The 18,143-nt window shown below is 51.1% G+C and overlaps 1 protein-coding gene across 1 annotated transcript in view; it reads left to right on the plus strand.

Annotated features, from left to right (window-relative positions):
• The window catches only part of dchs2 (dachsous cadherin-related 2), a 177,558-nt gene that overhangs the window by 121,786 nt on the left and 37,629 nt on the right, over positions 1 to 18,143 (plus strand). Inside the window, exon 14 of the mRNA XM_070862278.1 lies at positions 7,871 to 7,984. Within this exon, the coding sequence (XP_070718379.1) occupies positions 7,871 to 7,984 (114 nt within the window). The remainder of the gene's footprint in view (positions 1 to 7,870; positions 7,985 to 18,143) is intronic.

Here is an 18,143-nt window from a genome sequence, read left to right on the forward strand (position 1 = left end):
ACATGCTGGGCTGAGGGTGCCACATCATCACCCCGAGATCTTGGTCAACCGTACAGGCTTCCACTCTGAACAATCAACTTGTGTGTGACCACCATCGTCGGATCCTGGCAGGTACCCAGGCAGCAGCCATGATTCGTTCATTCTATGCCAGACCACTGGTGCCCGCCGTCTTCACCGACCCGAATCAGGATTGCGGTTGGCTGCTTGGGGACAAGGGACATCCGCTCACTCCACTGCGGAACCCCAGGACAGTGCCACAGCATGCATATAATGACGCTCATTGTACCACCAGGTGCATCATCGAGCAGTACATAGGCATCCTCAAGCAGAGGTTCCGGTGCCTGGACTGCACTGGAACGCCTTGCAGTACTCTCCTCAACAGGTCTCCATAATCGTCGTGGTCTGCTGCATGCTGCACAACCTGACCATCATGAGGGGACATCCGCTGAAGGTCGAGCAAGCAGTACCACATGAGGAGAAGGAGGTGCAGCAGGAGGAGGAGGAGGATCCCCGTCGCCCCAGAGCTAGGAGGCGTCCATATCGCAACCCTGGAAGGGAGGTGCAGCTGCGTCTCATAGCTGCTCACTTCAGATAATCCTATCCACACCTGACCCTTCAGCGACCACTTTCAATGGCCATCACAATGAGTGCCTTAACACAGAATTGCCCACTCCCAGATGAAACACCAGGCCAGATATATGTGCCAAAAATAAAATTGTATCCAATTATCCAAATCACTGCAAAAACAGACCATAAAGAACAATATAATAATACTGTTATTTTTTACTCCTGTGCATCTCACTATAACACCTGTTACGCGTGACTATCCTAATACCATGCCTAACTGTCATCCCTGTGGCTGCATCATGAGTCCGGGAAGGCTGCTGTGGTTGTTGTCTGGGACCTACAACTGTCCTTCTCGGATGCCCACGGAACATCTCTGAGCCTGGAAGAGTCAGGTGCAGACTTGCTAGCACCCTCCTGGGAGTGTGCATCTGCACATATATGGAGGTGCCTGACGCCTCCCCTGCAATCTCCCTCCATTCATTATGTACTGCTTATCTGCCAGGTCTCCCCATGTCAGGAAACCGTATTCATCTTCTGTGCTCCATACCATCCATCAGAGTCTCCAGCTCCTTATCAGTGAATCTGTTGGCTCTCCTTGCACCTCTTACACCTCTTATGTATTTAATCCTTTGTAACCTCCATGACACCTGACCACCAGAGGGCCCACCTGTTGGAGTCCCAAGGGATCCCAGCATCCCTTGGGAGCACAGTATATAAGGAGGCACCTGCACTCTGGAGTCTTATTAAAGGAGCTAAGGTCACACTTGCTCATTGTACACAGTATTCAGTTTCATCCTTTTATTATGAGTGTACCAATTGGTGACGAGGTAACAAACAACCGCACGAAAATGCAAAGAACAGTTGGTATCCTGGAGAAGTTCTCAGAAGGGGATGATTGAGAGGCCTTCGTGGAGAGACTTGACCAATACTTCATGGCTAATGTGCTGGAAGGAGATGAGAACACTACCAAACGAAGGGCGATCCTCCTAACTGTCTGTGGGGCAACAACCTATGGCCTCATGAAGAATCTCCTGGCCCCGGCAAAACCAACCGAGAAATCCTACAAAGAACTGTGTACGCTGGTCCGGGAGCACCTAAATCCTAAGGAAAGTGTTTTGATGGCGAGGTATCGGTTCTACACGTGTCAATGATTGGAGGGCCAGGAAGTGGCGAGCTATGTCACCGAACTAAGGTGCCTCACAGGACATTGTGAGTTTGAGGGATTCCCAGAACAAATGCTCAGAGACTTTTGTACTGGGCATTGGCCATGAGACAATCCTGCGCAAACTGTTGACTGTAGAAACTCCAAATCTAAGTAAAGCCATTACGATAGCCCAGGCATTTATGTCCACCAGCGACAACACCAAACAGATTTCGCAGAATAAAGAAGTTTCGGCCAGTACTGTGCATAAAGTAACGTCGGTCTCGAGCAGAAATGTACATGGCAGAACGTATACGCCAGCTGCTGCTGCCCGACCTCAGATGATCCAGAGTCCGCCATCAATCGTTAATGCGAGGCAATTAACACCGTGTTGGCGCTGCGGAGGTGATCATCGGCCCCATCAATGCCGCTTTAAGCACTATGCGTGCAATGGTTGCAGAACAATGGGACACATCCAACGAATGTGCAGGTGAGCTGCAAACCACCACACTACAGAGCAAGATCGATCCACTGTGGATCAGGCTGAATTGGAGACTCGTACTGAGGAGGCAGAAGTGTATGGGGTACACACATTCACGACAAAATGTCCACCAATAAGGTTGAAAGTTGAACTGAACGGTATTCTAGTATCTATGGAACTGGACAAGGGGGCAAGTCAGTCCATATTGAGTAAAAAGGCCTTCGACAAGCTGTGGGGCAAAAAGCACACAGGCCCAAGCTCAGCCCCATTCACACCAAACCAAGGACTTACATCAAGGAACTAATCCCTGTAATTAGTGCAGAAGTCAAAGTCTCCTATGACGGAGCAGTACACGAAATCCCGCTGTGGATTGTGTCAGGGAATGGCCCCACGTTGTTTGGCAGAAGCTGGCTGGGAAAAATCTGCTGGAACTGGGACGACATCCGAGCGCTTTCGTCCGTTGACGACGCCTCATGTACCCAGGTTCTGAGCAAAGTTCCATCGCTGTTCAAGCCAGGCATTGGAAGCTTCTCGGGGGCAAAAGTGCAGATCCATTTGGTTCCCGGTACGTGACCCATCCACCACAAGGCACGGACGGTACCGTACATGATGCGTGAAAAAGAGCTGGACAGGCTGCAACGTGAAGGCATCATCGCGCCGGTGGAATTCAACGACTGGGCCAGTCCGATTGTCCCGGTACTTGAGGGCGGCACGGTTAGAATTTGTGGGAACTTATAAAGTAACGATTAACTGTTTCTCGCTGCATGACCAGTACCCGCTACCCAAGGCAGACGACCTATTTGCGACCCTGGCTGGAGGGAAGACATTCACCAAGCTGGACCTCACCTCGGCCTACATGACGCAGGAGCTGGAGGAGTCTTCGAAAGGCCTCACCTGCATCAACACGCACAAAGGTTTGTTTACCTGCAACCGGTGCCCATTCGGGATTCGGTCGGCTGCGGGTATCTTCCAACGGAATATGGAGAGCCTGCTAAAGTCGGTTCCTTGGACAGTGGTTTTCCAGGACGACATGTTGGTTACAGGTCGGGCACCATGGAGCACTTGAAGAATCTGGAAGAGGTTCTTAGTCGGTTGGATTGCGTGGGGCTCAGGTTGAAAAGCTCAAAGTGTGTTTTCTTGGCACAGGACGTCGAGTTCTTGGGGAGAAGAATTGCAGCAGACGGCATCAGACCCACCGACGCCAAGACAGAGGCCATCAAGAACGCGCCGCGACCACAGAATGTGACGGAGCTGCGGTTGTTCCTGGGACTCCTTAACTATTTTGGTAATTTCCTACCTGGGTTAAGCACCCTGCTAGAACCCCTACATGCGCTACTGGATATGGGGGAATTCACAAGAGGCTGCCTTTAAGAAAGTCAGAAATCTGTTGTGTTCAAACAGACTGCTTGTCCTGTATAATCCTTGTAAACGATTAATGCTAGCTTGCGATGCGTCGTCATATGGGGTCGGGTGTGTGTTACAACAGGCTAATGAATCGGGAATTTTGCAACCGGTTGCTTATGCGTCCAGGAGTTTGTCCAAGGCCGAAAGGGCCGACAGCATGATTGCAAAAGAGGCTCTGGCGTGCGTCTACGGGATGAAAAAAATGCACCAGTACTTATTTGGCCTCAAGTTTGAGCTTGAAACTGACCACAAGCCGCTTATATCGCTGTTCTCTTGAGAGCAATGGGATTAATACCAATGTCTCTGCCCGCATCCAAAGATGGGCGCTCACGCTCACTATGTAATCCGCCACAGACTGGGCACAGAGAACTGCGCAGATGCTCTCAGTCGGCTGCCATTGCCCACCACTGGGATGGAAATGGCACAGCCAGCAGACTTGCTCATGATCATGGAGGCATTCGAGAACGAGAAGTCCCCTGTTAGGGCCCGCCAGATCAGGACCTGGACTAGCCAGGATCCTTTACTGGCCTTGGTTAAAAAATTGTGTCCTCCATGGGAGCTGGTCCGGTGTCCCAGTAGAGATGCAGGAGGCGATTAAGCCGTTCCACAGATGCAAAGACGAGTTGTCCCTGCAAGCGGGGCAACTATTGTGGGGCAATCGCGTCGTCTTTCCCAAGAGATACGTTCATATATGAACTGCACAGCACCTCACCCAGGCATCGTAATGATGAAAGCCATAGCCAGATCCCATGTGTGGTGGCCCGCCGTTGACTCAGATTTAGAGTCATGCGTGCGCCAATGCAACACTTGCTCTCAGCTGAGCAATGCACCCAGAGAGGCACTGCTAAGTTTGTGGGTTTGTGGTTGTGACCCTCCAAACCGTGGTCGAGGATCCACGTAGACTATGCAGGCCCATTTCTAGGCAAAATGTTTTTGGTTGTCGTGGACGCTTACTCAAAATGGATTCAATGTGCAATAATGTCTGTAAGCACGTCCACGGCCACTATTGAAAGCCTACGAGCCATGTTTGCCACGCGCGGCTTGCCTGATGTCCTAGTCAGCGACAATGGGCCGTGCTTCATCAGTGCTGAATTCAAGGAATTCATGACCCGCAATGGGATTAAACATGTTACATCTGCTCCGTTCAAGCCCACATCCAACGGCCAGGTAGAACGGGCAGTTCAGACCTCCAAGCAAAGGTTGACGTGTGTCGGAAGGCTCCCTGCGGTCTGTCCCGAGTGCTGCTCAGCTACCGCACCAGACCCCACTCACTCACCGGGGTTCCCCCAGCCGAGCTGCTCATGAAAAGGACGCTTAAAACAAGGCTCTCTCTGGTACACCCTGATCTCCATGATGACGTGGAGGGCAAGCGGCATCAACAAAGTGTGTACCATGATCGCGCAAATTTGTCACGCGATATTGAGATCAATGATCCCGTGTTGGTGCTCAATTATGAACATGGTCCCAAATGGCTCACTGGCACGGTCACAGCCAAAGAGGGGAGTAGGGTGTTTCAGGTCACATTGGCCAGTTGACAAACGCACAGAAAACATTTGGACCAAATCAAGTTGCGGTTCACCAACAGCTACGAACAACCCGAAGAGGACACCACCAACTTTGACCCTCCAACATACACACAAGTGGCAACTGACATCATGGTTGATCACGAAACCGTACTCCTCATCCCCAGCAGCCTGGCAAGGCCGGCTGCCCAACAGCCCAGTGAAGAACTGATCAACCCATCCACATCCGCATTTGTACCGAGACGATCGACAAGGGAGCATAAAGCCCCAGATCGTCTCACTTTGTAAGTAAGTGTACTGTTGACTTCACGGGGGAGTGATGTTATATATTTAACCCTTTGTAACCTGCATGACACCGGGCCCACCTGTTGGAGTCCCAAGGGATCCCTGCATCCCTTGGGAGCACAGTATATAAGGAGGCCACCTACGAGGTACCTGCACTCTGGAGTCTTATTAAAGGAGCTAAAGTCACACTTACACATTATACACAGTACTCAGTTTCATCCTTTATTATTAGTTTACCACCTTCCAAACTCCTTCGCCCCCCTCAGCGCCTTACTGCAAACCCTAGCTTTTAAAAAGGCCAGGGAGCAGCTGGCTCATTAGAAACCCTTACCTGCATGCTGAATTTCTCAGTGGTGATAATGCTCAAATTAAGACAGCCACACTGCCGAAAAATTCACTTTGGAAGGGTTCACTCGCATTGGAACCCATTTGTTCACTTTTGGAGCTGAATATGGGGTGGCCCAGCCACGAGAAAATTTTGGCGCTCATGGCCACAAAAAGGTGGCCGGAGCACCAGCTTTCCAGCGATTCTGAATTTCGGGGTCTAAGTTTGCTGTATCCTACACTTAGTGCCTGCATCGTGAAATAAGCAACATTATCAAGTGTAACGGACAGCACTTGCCTGGTTCCATTCTTATCTATTTAATCGTAGCCAGAAAATCACGTGTAATGACTTCTCTTCCTGCCCCCGCATCAATACCTCTGGTGTCTCCCAAAGATCTATCCTTGGCCCCCCCCAACATTTCTCATCTACATGTTGCCCCTTGGCGACATCATCTGAAAACACAGTGTCAAGTTTCCACATGTACGCTGATGACACCCAGCTCTGCTTCACTATCATTTCCCTTGACCTCTCCACAGTCTCTAAATTGTCAGACTGCTTGTTCGACATCCAGTTCTGGATGAGCAGAAATTTTCTCCAATTGAATATTGGGAAGCCATTGTTTTCGGCCCCCGCCACAAACTCCAATCCCTAGCCACTGACTCCATCCCTCTTCCCAACTTCTGTCTGAGGCTGAACCAGACTTCGCAATCTTCGTGCCATATTTGACCCTGAAATGAGCTTTCGACCACATATCCACAGCATATCTAAGACCACCTATTTCCACCTCTGTAACATCACATGTCTCCGCCCTTGCCTCAGCTCATCTGCTGCTGAAGCCCTCATCCATGCCTTTGTTACCCCTAGACTTGAGTACTCCAATGCACTCCTGGCTGGCCTCCCACATTCTACCCTACGTAAAGTAGAGTTGATCCAAAACTTGCCTGCCCATGTCCTAACTCGCACCAAGCCCCCCCGTATCCTAACTCTCACCAAGTCCCGCTCACCCATCACCCCTGTGCTCACTGGTTAAGCAACGAGTTGATTTCAAAATTCTCATCTTTGTTTTCAAATCCCTCAATGGCCTCGCCCCCCATTTCTGTAATCTCCTCCAGCCCCATAACTCCTCGAGATGTCTGTGCTCTATTAGGTGCTCAACTTTATTAGGTGGAGGGTGAAGTACATATGTGCTCAACTCTCCAAGATGTCTGTGCTCCTTTAATTCTGTCCACTTGAGCATCCCTGATTATAATCGCTCAACCATTGATGACCGTGCCTTTTGTTGCCTCGGCCCTAAGCTCTGGAATTCCCTGCCTAAACCTCTCCGCCTCTCTATCTCTCTTTCCTCCTTCAAGACACTCCTTAAAACCTACCTCTTTGACCAAACTTTTCATCACCTGCCCTGATTTCTCCTTGTGTAACTCAGTGTCAAACTTTTTATCTCTCAATACTCCTGTGAAGCACCTTGGGACATTTCACTACGTTAAAGGCGCTATATAAATACAAGTTGTTGTTGTTGTTGTAGAAAGCAAATCAGTACAAGATGAGTTGCAACATTTCTACTGTGTTAGTACAGGTTGAACCTCCCATATCCGGAAACCTTAGGACCCAGCCTGTTCTGGATAAAGGATTTTTCCGGACAAGGGCTGGTCACGTTAAATTGGATGGTACAGGTACTGAGCAAGGGATTATTGGGGCTGGGGGTGCGGCAGAGAGATCATGGGGATGGGCGGTGGATCGCGAGGTCAGGCCAGCGATTGCGGGAGTCGGCAGCGATGAAGGGCTTCAATTTGGTCATGTCGGAGTTCTGCGCATGCTCCACCTGGTGCCAGGAATGGTTCTGGACGAGGGGTGGTTCCGTATAAGGGAGTTCTGGATAAAGGAGGTTCAACCTGTACCAAATTTTCAAATTGTGGGTTCTATATTACATTGTGTGAAATCTGGGATTGGCACATATGTACTTCATCCTCCACCTAATAAAGCTGATGTAAGACCTTTGTCAGGTAGGGGAGGGGTAATCTTGCATTTGCAAGCCACTGTTTTAACAGGATTTGGCATAATTATAAATTGCAGAAGTTATATGCTGGCCAAGCAATTCCAATAATCCTTCATTTTTTGCAGTACGTAATTCTTCTTTCATTGTATAGGCACTATGGTATTGACTGTTATAGCTCAAGACTACAGCAAAAATGGAGCACTAATCATGTACAGCATTTTTAGTGGGAATGAAAATGGAGCATTCCACATAGATGCAAATACTGGTAAGAGAAATTTACTTGTGCTTAGCCTACACTTTTGCATACAATCCATGTGAATATCCTACACTTAAACTGACATAAGAGGCCAATTTTAACCTAACCCATCCGTCGGGAAACTGATGGGAGTGGGTGTATCACTGGGTTTACACCCCATCTGATTTTTTTCTCCATTGAAGTGAATGGAAGAGTAATAATTGGGCGGGGTGTAAAATCAACATACCACCTGATCCCGTGGGTTTCCCACCCAGTGGTTTAGGTTGAGATAACACTCTTTTAGAGTCAGGTTCTTGGACAATACTTGTAGAATAGCTTCAAATAAAAAGGAAACTATGCAAATGTTGTCAATTTTTTAGAAAGTAAACAGAAAAGGATGGAATTACACAGCAGCTCAATCAATATATGTAAAGAAAAGAGCCAGGTTATGATATTTCATTTTGTATCCTTCATCAGAACTGAAGACTGAATAATAAAAGAGATGACCGCCTTGGGTCAGTGGTAGCACTCTCGCCTCTGAGTCAGAACATCGTGGGTTCAAGGCCCTATTCCTGTGATTTGAGCACATAATCTAGGCTGACACTTCAGTGTAGTAATGAATGTAGTACACCATCGGAGGTGCTGTCTTATGGATGAAACGTTAAATCGAGGCCCCGTCTGCCCATTCAGGTGGATGCGAAAAATCCAATGACACTATTTGAGGAAGAGTAGGGGAGTACTCCTGGTGTCCTGGCCAATATTTATTCCTCAGCCAACATCACTAAACTAGATTATCTGGCCATGTATTTCACGACTGTTTGTGGAAGCTTGCTGTGTGCAAATTGGCTGGCATATTTTCTTACATTACAACAGTGATTACATTTCAACAAATTGCTTCGTTGGCTGTAAAGCTCTTTGGGATGTTCTGAGGTCATAAAAGGCACTATATAAATGCAAGTTCTGTCCTTTCCTTTTATTTTATTGAAGTTGGGAAAAATGGAGAGGGAAAACTGAGCGGGGGAGAATCAATAAAAACAGAGTGCGAATAAAGAATGACTTGCAAATTGCTTAATAGAAAACTGATAGATGACATAAAGAAAAACCATTAAAAGGACAAAGAATGTGTCAATATTGTAGGATGAAAAGACTAAGGAGAGGTCCAAACAGACAAAAGTGCAAGAAAATAGTGAAACATAGAGAAAGATAGGGGAAAGGTGGAAAAAAAGTGCAGGTTTCATAGAAACATAGACATAGAAAATAGGTGCAGGATTAGGCCATTCGGCCCTTCGAGCCTGCACCACCATTCAATATGATTATGGCTGATCATGCATCTTCAGTACCCCATTCCTGCTTTCTCTCCATACCCCTTGATCCCTTTAGCCGTAAGGGCCACATCTAACCCCCTTTTGAATATATCTAACGCACTGGCCTCAACAACTTTCTGTGGTAGAGAATTCCACAGGTTCAAAATTCTCTGAGTGAAGAAGTTTCTCCTCATCTTGATCCTAAATGGTTTGCCCCTTACCTTTAGACTGGGACTCCTGATTCTGGACTTCCCCAACATCGGGAACATTCTTTCTGCATCCAACCTGTCCAATCCCGTCAGAATTTTATATGTTTCTATGAGATCCCCTTTCATTCTTTTAAATTCCAGTGAATACAAGTCTAGTCGATCCAGTCTTTCTTCATATGTCAGTCCTGCCAGCCCGGGAATCAGTCTGGTGAACCTTCGCTGCACTCCCTCAATAGCAAGAATGTTCTTCCTCAGATTAGGAGACTAAAACTGTACACAATGTTCAAGGTGTGGCCTCACCAAGGCCCTGTACAACTGCAGTAAGATCTCCCTGCTCCTATACTCAAATCCTCTCGCTATGAAGGCCAACATGCCATTTGCCTTCTTCACCGCCTTCTGTACCTGCATGCTAACTTTCAATGACCGATGTACCATGACACCCAGGTCTCATTGCAACTCCCCTTTTCCTAATCTGTCACCATTCAGATAATATTCTGCTTCCTGTTTTTCCCACCAAAGTGGATAACCTCACATTTATCTACATTATACTGCATCTGCCATGCATTTGCCCACTCATCTAACTTGTCTAAGTCACCCTGCAGCCTCTTAGCATCCTCCTCACAGCTCATACTGCCACCCAGCTTAGTGTCATCTGCAAACTTGGAGATATTACATTCAATTCCTTCGTCTAAATCATTAATGTATATTGTAAATAGCTGGGGACCCAGCACTGAACCTTGCGGTACCCCACTAGTCACTGCCTGCCATTCAGAAAAGGACCCGTTTATTCCGACTCTTTGCTTCCTGTCTGCCAACCAGTTCTCTATCCACGTCAATACATTACCCCTCATACCATGTGATTTAATTTCACACACTAATCTCTTGTGTGGGACCTTGTCAGAAGCCTTTTTGAAAGTCCAAATGCACCACATCCACTGGTTCTCCCTTGTCCACTCTACTAGTTACATCCTCAAAAAATTCTAGAAGATTTGTCAAGCATGATTTCCCTTTCATAAATCCATGCTGACTTGGACTGAACCTGTCACTGCTTTCCAAATGCGCTGCTATTACATCTTTAATAATTGATTCCAACATTTTCCCCACTACCGATGTCAGGCTAACTGGTTTATAATTCCCTGTTTTCTCTCTCAATCCTTTTTTAAAAAGTGGGGTTACATTAGCTACCCTCCAATCCATAGGAACTGATCCAGAGTTTATAGAATGTTAGAAAATGACCACCACTGCATCCACTATTTCTAGGGCCATTTCCTTAAGTACTCTGGGATGCAGACTATCAGGCCCTGGGGATTTATTGGCCTTCAATCCCATCAATTTCCCTAACACAATTTCCTGACTAATAAGGATTTCCTTCAGTTCCTCCTTCTTGCTAGACCCTCGGTCCCCTCGTATTTCCGGAAGGTTATTTGTGTCTTCCTTAGTGAAGACAGAACCAAAGTATTTGTTCAATTAGTCTGCCATTTCTTGGTTCCCCATTATAAACTCACCTGATTCTGACTGCAAGAGACCTACATTTGTCTTCACTAAACTTTTTTTCTCCACATATCTATATAAGCTTTTGCAGTCAGTTTTTCTGCTCCCTGGAAGCTTACTCTCATACTCTATTTACCCGCTCCTAATTAAACTCTTTGTCTTCCTCTGCTGAATTCTAAATTTCTTCCAGTCCTCTGGTTTGCTGCTTTTTCTGGCCAATTTATATGCCTCTTCCTTGATTTAACACTATCCCTAATTTGCCTTGTTAGCCATGGTTGAGCCACCTTCCCCGTTTTATTTTTACACCAGACAGGGATGTACAATTGTTGAAGTTCATCCATGTGATCTTTAAATGAAGTAGATGTGAAATTAAAATAAAAATTGCTAGTAAAATGCAGTTGGCCCACCAGTCCTGAGATGAGAAAAAAGCAGATCAACACCATGGACTCAGGCCCCAACCAGTATTGTAATAAAAACAGAAATTGCGAGAAACACTCAGCAGGTCAGGCAGTATCTGTGGACTGAGGATGGTAGAGTTAATGTTTCAGGTCTTATCACCTAAGTACTATCTTCTGAAAAAAGAGAAGCGGGGTGTCATGTATCCTACATGGCTACTGTTTGTACTATCACGAGGTGTGCACACAGGTGGGAGACTTGTAGGTTACCTGCACAGCTGTGCCTGGCCTAGTATAAAAGGCAGGCCACCAAGTGTGATCCTCACTCTGGAGTCATCAATAATGGTCACTGCAGTTCAAAAACAACACATTGCCTCGTGGAGTCATTATCAGAGCATCCAAGGACACAACAATTGGTGACGAGTTTATGGTCTTTCATGCAAAAATGGCTACCGCTTGGTACGTTGTATCAGTTCGCCGATGGTAGAGAGGCTCGACCATTTCTTCACAGCAAATGACCTGGCAGGAGACAACCCGGCCACACTGGTTGGCAAGCGCAGACTTATCCTGCTAACTAGTTGTGGGCCCACCGTCTATGGCCTCGTCAGGGACTTGCTGGCACCAGCGAAGACGACGACCAAGATGTACGAGGAACTTCTAACACTGATCCATGAGCAACTCAAGCCCAAGGAGAGCATCCTCACAGCCACACACCGGTTCTACACCTACCGAAGGCCAGGAAATCGTGAAATACGCTGCAGACCTCAGGAGGCTGGCGGCACCGTGTGATTTCGGCGACCACCTCACCGAAGCACTGCGGGACATTTTGGCCATGAGGGCCTTCTTCACAAGCTACTGTTGGCGGATACCACAGTCACACTGCAGAAGGCCATCTCTGTGAGCCAGGCATTCATGACCTCGACCTGCGGTTCTAGGCAGATGATTCACCCTCAGGACTCAAACCCGGCAAGTACTTTGCACAGAGTGGCGCCTTTTAAGGCTGGACTGTAGAACGCGAATCTTCTCGGGGAAGAGAGAACAGGCTCCCGAGTCCCTTAACTCAGAGTCCGCCGAGGGTGGCTAATCGAGTAGCTCCATGCTGGCGTTGTGGAGGGAATCACTGGGCTCACCAGTGCCTTTTTAAAGACTGTGTGTAAAAACTGCAGCACAAAGGGCCACCTCCAGCGAATGTGTAAGAGAAATATGACTCACTGTGTCAAAGAAGAGTCTGCAGATGGCCATGAATCCAGCGCGGATTAAGAAACAATAGGCAGAGAGGCAGCTCAGCCCCACGACGAGGTATATAGCATGTTTACCTGAACCACCGAGTGTTCCCCATTGAGGATGGACGTCGAGATAGATGGCGTTCCAGTCTTCATGGACAATCAAGCTGAACGACCCAAGTTGGCCGTGGTTCAGGCAAAGTTGCGCACCTACACCGATGAACTTATCTCAGTCGTTGGTAGTGAGGATGTAAAGGTACTCCATGATGGCGCAGTGCACAAGTTACCTCTGTGGATTGTGCAGGTGATGGACCAACACTTCTCGGAAGAAGATGGATGGAGAAGATCCATTGGAAGTGGGAAGACTTCACCCCTCCAGCGAATGACGTCCTCTGTGCTCAGAGGCAAAGCAAGCAAGCCCTCACCTGAGGTTGGATCCGGCACCAGAGAGCAGACCAGCACAGCACCCGAGGCACAGGCCGCCCAGCACGACTGCGTGGAGATGATCCAGCTGGGACGACCTGAGCGCACCTTCCACACTCCAGTGGCAGGACTCTGGAGAAAGAAAATCGGATCCAGAGGCAACTTCCCAGCTTCGGAGGCAGAACCCGGGGAGAAGAGGATCACCGCAGTCGACATCGTGGATGGAGGAAAGATGGCGCCCGAATCACGAGGTGATGCACTGAAGAAAAAGATGACGGCGGATAGACCACGAAGTGAAACGCTGATGGAGCAACACATGGCACCAAACGGAGAAGAGGATTGGGATAAAGAAAGCAAGGCTCTCTAAAAGGAGGCCTGCAACCCACTACACTTAAAGGGACAGTTCCACACACTCAAGCAATGTAATTGTAATAGAAACTGTGAGTTAGGGATAAAGGGCCCAAGTTTCCACATGATTTGCGCCTGATTTTTAGGAGCAACTGGTGGAGAACGGACTATCTTAGAAATCGCAATTCTCCACATTTTTTTTTTCTGCAGTTCTAGTCAGGCAGAACAGTTCCACTTTGGAACAGAATTTTTTCTTCAAAAGGGGCGTGTCCGGCCACTGACGCCTGATTTGAAAGTTTCCACAGTGAAAACGTACTCCAAACTAACTTAGAATTGAGCAAGTGAAGATTTTTGTAGAACTGAAAAAACCTTGTCTACACATTTAAAAAATCGGGCGCAGGTTACAAATTAGGCGTCCAGAACGAGGTGGGGGGGGGGAAGGGAAGTCATTAAATTCTATAATAAATCCTTATTTATACTTATACAAATATTATACAAATAAATCCAACCTGAATAAACATTTATAAGCAAAGAAAAGATTAAATAAACCATCTTCCTACTTGTGTGAAAGTGCCAGGGAGAATGCTGCAGCAAGCCTCACAAGTTGAGGCAGCCGTTCATTCCCGACGGCAGGGGGGGGAGGAGGAAGCCGTTCGGGGGGGGGGGGGGCGGGGGGAGGAAGCCATTCGTTCCCGCGGGGGGGGGGGGGGAGGAAGCCGTTCGTTCCCGCGGGGGTGGGGGGGGGGGTGTGGAGGGGAAGCAGCCATTCGTTCCCGCGGGGGGGGGGGGGGGAGGAAGCCGTTCGTTCCCGACGGCAGGGGGGGGAGGAGGAAGCCGTTCGGGGGGGGGGGGGGGCGGGGGGAGGAAGCCGTTCGTTCCCACGGGGGGGCGGAGGAGGAAGCCGTTCGTTCCCACGGGGGGGCGGAGGAGGAAGCCGTTCGTTGCCGCGGGGGGGGGGGGGGAGGAAGCTGTTCGTTCCCGCGGGGGGGGGGGGAGGAGGAAGCTGTTCGTTCCCGCGGGGGGGGGGGGGAGGAGGAAGCCGTTCGTTCCCGCGGGGGGGGGGGGAGGAGGAAGCTGTTCGTTCCCGCGGGGGGGGGGGGGGAGGAAGCTGTTCGTTCCCGCGGGGGGGGGGGGGAGGAGGAAGCCGTTCGTTGCCGCGGGGGGGGGGTGGAGGAGGAAGCTGTTCGTTCCCGCGGGGGGGGGGGGAGGAGGAAGCTGTTCGTTCCCGCGGGGGGGGGGGGGGGAGGAGGAAGCCGTTCGTTCCCGCGGGGGGGGGGGGGGGAGGAGGAAGCCGTTCGTTCCCGCGGGGGGGGGGGGAGGAGGAAGCTGAAATATGTTGTTCCCGCGGGGGGGGGGGGGGAGGAAGCTGTTCGTTCCCGCGGGGGGGGGGGGGGAGGAGGAAGCCGTTCGTTGCCGCGGGGGGGTGGGGGAGGAGGAAGCTGTTCGTTCCCGCGGGGGGGGGGGGAGGAGGAAGCTGTTCGTTCCCGCGGGGGGGGGGGGGGGAGGAGGAAGCCGTTCGTTCCCGCGGGGGGGGGGAGGGGGAAGCCGTTCGTTGCCGCGGGGGGGGGGGGAGGGGGAAGCCGTTCGTTCCCGCGGGGGGGGGGGGGAGGAGGAAGCCGTTCGTTCCCGCGGGGGGGGGGGAGGAGGAAGCTGTTCGTTCCCGCGGGGGGGGGGGAGGGGGAAGCCGTTCGTTGCCGCGGGGGGGGGGGGGGAGGAAGCCGTTCGTTCCCGCGGGGGGGGGGGGAGGGGGAAGCTGTTCGTTCCCGCGGGGGGGGGGGGGGAGGAGGAAGCCGTTCGTTCCCGCGGGGGGGGGGGGGGAGGAGGAAGCTGTTCGTTCCCGCGGGGGGGGGGGGGAGGAGGAAGCCGTTCGTTGCCGCGGGGGGGGGGGGGGAGGAGGAAGCTGTTCGTTCCCGCGGGGGGGGGGGGAGGAGGAAGCTGTTCGTTCCCGCGGGGGGGGGGGGGAGGAGGAAGCCGTTCGTTCCCGCGGGGGGGGGGGAGGGGGAAGCCGTTCGTTGCCGCGGGGGGGGGGGGAGGGGGAAGCCGTTCGTTCCCGCGGGGGGGGGGGGGAGGAGGAAGCCGTTCGTTCCCGCGGGGGGGGGGGAGGAGGAAGCTGTTCGTTCCCGCGGGGGGGGGGTGGAGGAGGAAGCTGTTCGTTCCCACGGGGGGGCGGAGGAGGAAGCCGTTCGTTCCCGCGGGGGGGGGGGGAGGGGGAAGCCGTTCGTTGCCGCGGGGGGGGGGGGGGAGGAAGCCGTTCGTTCCCGCGGGGGGGTGGGGGGAAAGCAGCCATTCGTTCCCACGGGGGGGCGGAGGAGGAAGCCGTTCGTTGCCGCGGGGGGGCGGAGGAGAGAAGCAGCCGTTCGTTGCCGCGGGGGGGGGAGGAGAGAAGCAGCCGTTCGTTGCCGCGGGGGGGGGGGGAGAGAAGCAGCCGTTCGTTCCCGCGGGGGGGGGGGGGGAGCAGCCATTCGTTCCCGCGGGGGGGGGGGGGGAGGAGGAAGCTGTTCGTTCCCGCGGGGGGGGGAGGAGGAAGCCGTTCATTCCCGTGGTGGGGGGGGGGGAAGAGGAGGGAAACGGCTGCCTCAACTTTCTGAGGCTTCCTGCAGCCTTCTCACTGCTGCAAGAAGCCTCAGTGCTGATGTGCTGATGGCAATGTGCTTTTATTAAAAAATGTTCAAAAATTAAACAGCTACAAAGAATTACAAAAATGGCCGAGTGCCAATGTTTCCTTCACACTGCGTGTGCGCGAACTCTCCAACGCGCACGCGCAGGGTTGCCGGCAGGAAAAAAAACTAATTTAAATGGTACCCGTCCCCTCCCACTTACAAAATCGGCGCAAGTGTAGGCTCCGCCTCCCTGGGCGCCGCGCCAAGCAGACATGGAGCTGCAGGGCGCTCCAGAATCGCGCGTTTTTTTTCCGGTGCCCTTTTCGGCGCGAAAAACGGGCGCCCAGCTCGGAGGGGCGCCCGTTTTTTATCGTGTGGAAACTTGGGCCCAAAATGTGTAAGTGATGATCAGAGTTTTGTACCTGCAATAAGCAAGGAAAAGTCGCGCGATTGCTATCATGTAAAATGTGTAATTGATCAGAATTGTGTACATGCAACAAGCAAGGAAAAGTCACGGATCGCGATTGGAGCTACAGGGTATGCACAATAGGTAATGAAACGTTGTGAGTTGTAGAATTTCAGCTGCACACAGCCAGTGCAGCGGGCAAACATCCATTGGCAACACACAGGCCCAGCGAGCTACCCAACGCTGTAGCCAGAGTTATGCATCATGGAGTGTGGCCACAAGCAGCCAATACACAAGAGCTGCAGAGCAAGCGATCTCAGGAGGGCAACGGCACCGGTATCGATACTCTGCCCCTGATCGGCTCCACCTCTCAAGCACGCGATGGCACCAACTGCCACGAGCCTGAAAGAGCAAACTGTGCTAAGGCGCAGCCCCCAGACCCCATCGCCACTAAGGCCATACCCGGGAGTGAAGGGTCATCCGCAACAGTCCTCCCAAAGGGGACCAGGACTAGCCAGGGTCGCAAACCAAACAACGCTCTGGCTAGCGAGTCAGCAGTTCCATGTCCACTGCTAGACGACAGCTCCTCAGGGAGCAGCAGCGACCCAGGGCGCAAAGAAAGGACAGGGAGGTCACAGGCATCTGTGAACTTGCCGGACGCTAGGAGCAACGGCAACAGCCCAAAGAGCAGGCAACTTGAGCCAACCGGGTTCCCAATGCCAGCACTGGGCACCGCGCTGCCACCAGACTGCCTGGACAGCATCCAGCAGTTCTGGAACTAACTTGTCCTTACGCACCGGTTACCGATCCCCAGTACGTATCGATAATGTATCTCACCAGCCTAACGTACTTGTCTCTCAACTGAACCACAAATGTAATGCAAACTTGTTTTTCTGAACTTGAATGTATATGAATGCAATGAGCCTCCGGCATAACCTATATGTGGGGGGGCGGGAGGGGGGATGGGGGCGCGGGGGGATGGAGTGGTCAGGGACACACACAAACAGCAACAATCTGCACTCTATTGCCAACGAAACACCAACCACTCACCCAAGATTGAAACGACCCGCCAAGGGTCAACCAGATAGAGCTAAGCCCAGAGCATAGTCAGTGCAGAGGCGATTTGCACTAAAGGCTTGGGGGAGAGTGATGTCATGTATCTAGACATGGCTACTGTTTGTATTATCACAAGATGTGCCACCAGAGGGCACAGCAGTGGGAGATTTGTAGGTTACCTGTACAGGTGTGCCTGGCCTAGTATAAATGTGTGATCCTCACTCTGGAGTTATCAATAAAGGACTACGGTCACTCCAGTTCAAGTACAACACATTGCCTCGTGGAGCCATTATCAGAGCATCCAAGGACATAGGACAGAACAGGGGGGAAATTGGACCATGTTGTGAACCTAGCGAAAAATGGGGGCACAAAGGTCCAATTTAAGGGGCTAAATTCATGTGCCCGAACAGTATCGGAAACACTTCCAATGCCATATTGGTTTGGCCTAAAACAAGCATTAGGCTTCTTACATATGTAAATGAGAGCATAATACCTGTTTTTGAATATCTCTCCTAAATTGGCCGGCACTGAACAGAGCAACGCTGGGTCTGCTCTGCTGAGGAATCTTCAGCCGTCGCTATGGCTAAGCAGCGGCCGCCAGCAAAAAACGAAGTACATTTTCTGGAACAGGTTCTCCTTCTGGCTCCAGAGCATTCCGTGGGGCTGCTGACAGCCTGTGATCTGCCCTCTTTCTGATGTCTTTCCTTCCCCTCCTAATCTGGGACTTGAGTAAG

This window comes from Pristiophorus japonicus, chromosome 2, assembly GCF_044704955.1.
Source record: "Pristiophorus japonicus isolate sPriJap1 chromosome 2, sPriJap1.hap1, whole genome shotgun sequence".
Lineage (NCBI taxonomy): Eukaryota > Metazoa > Chordata > Chondrichthyes > Pristiophoridae > Pristiophorus > Pristiophorus japonicus.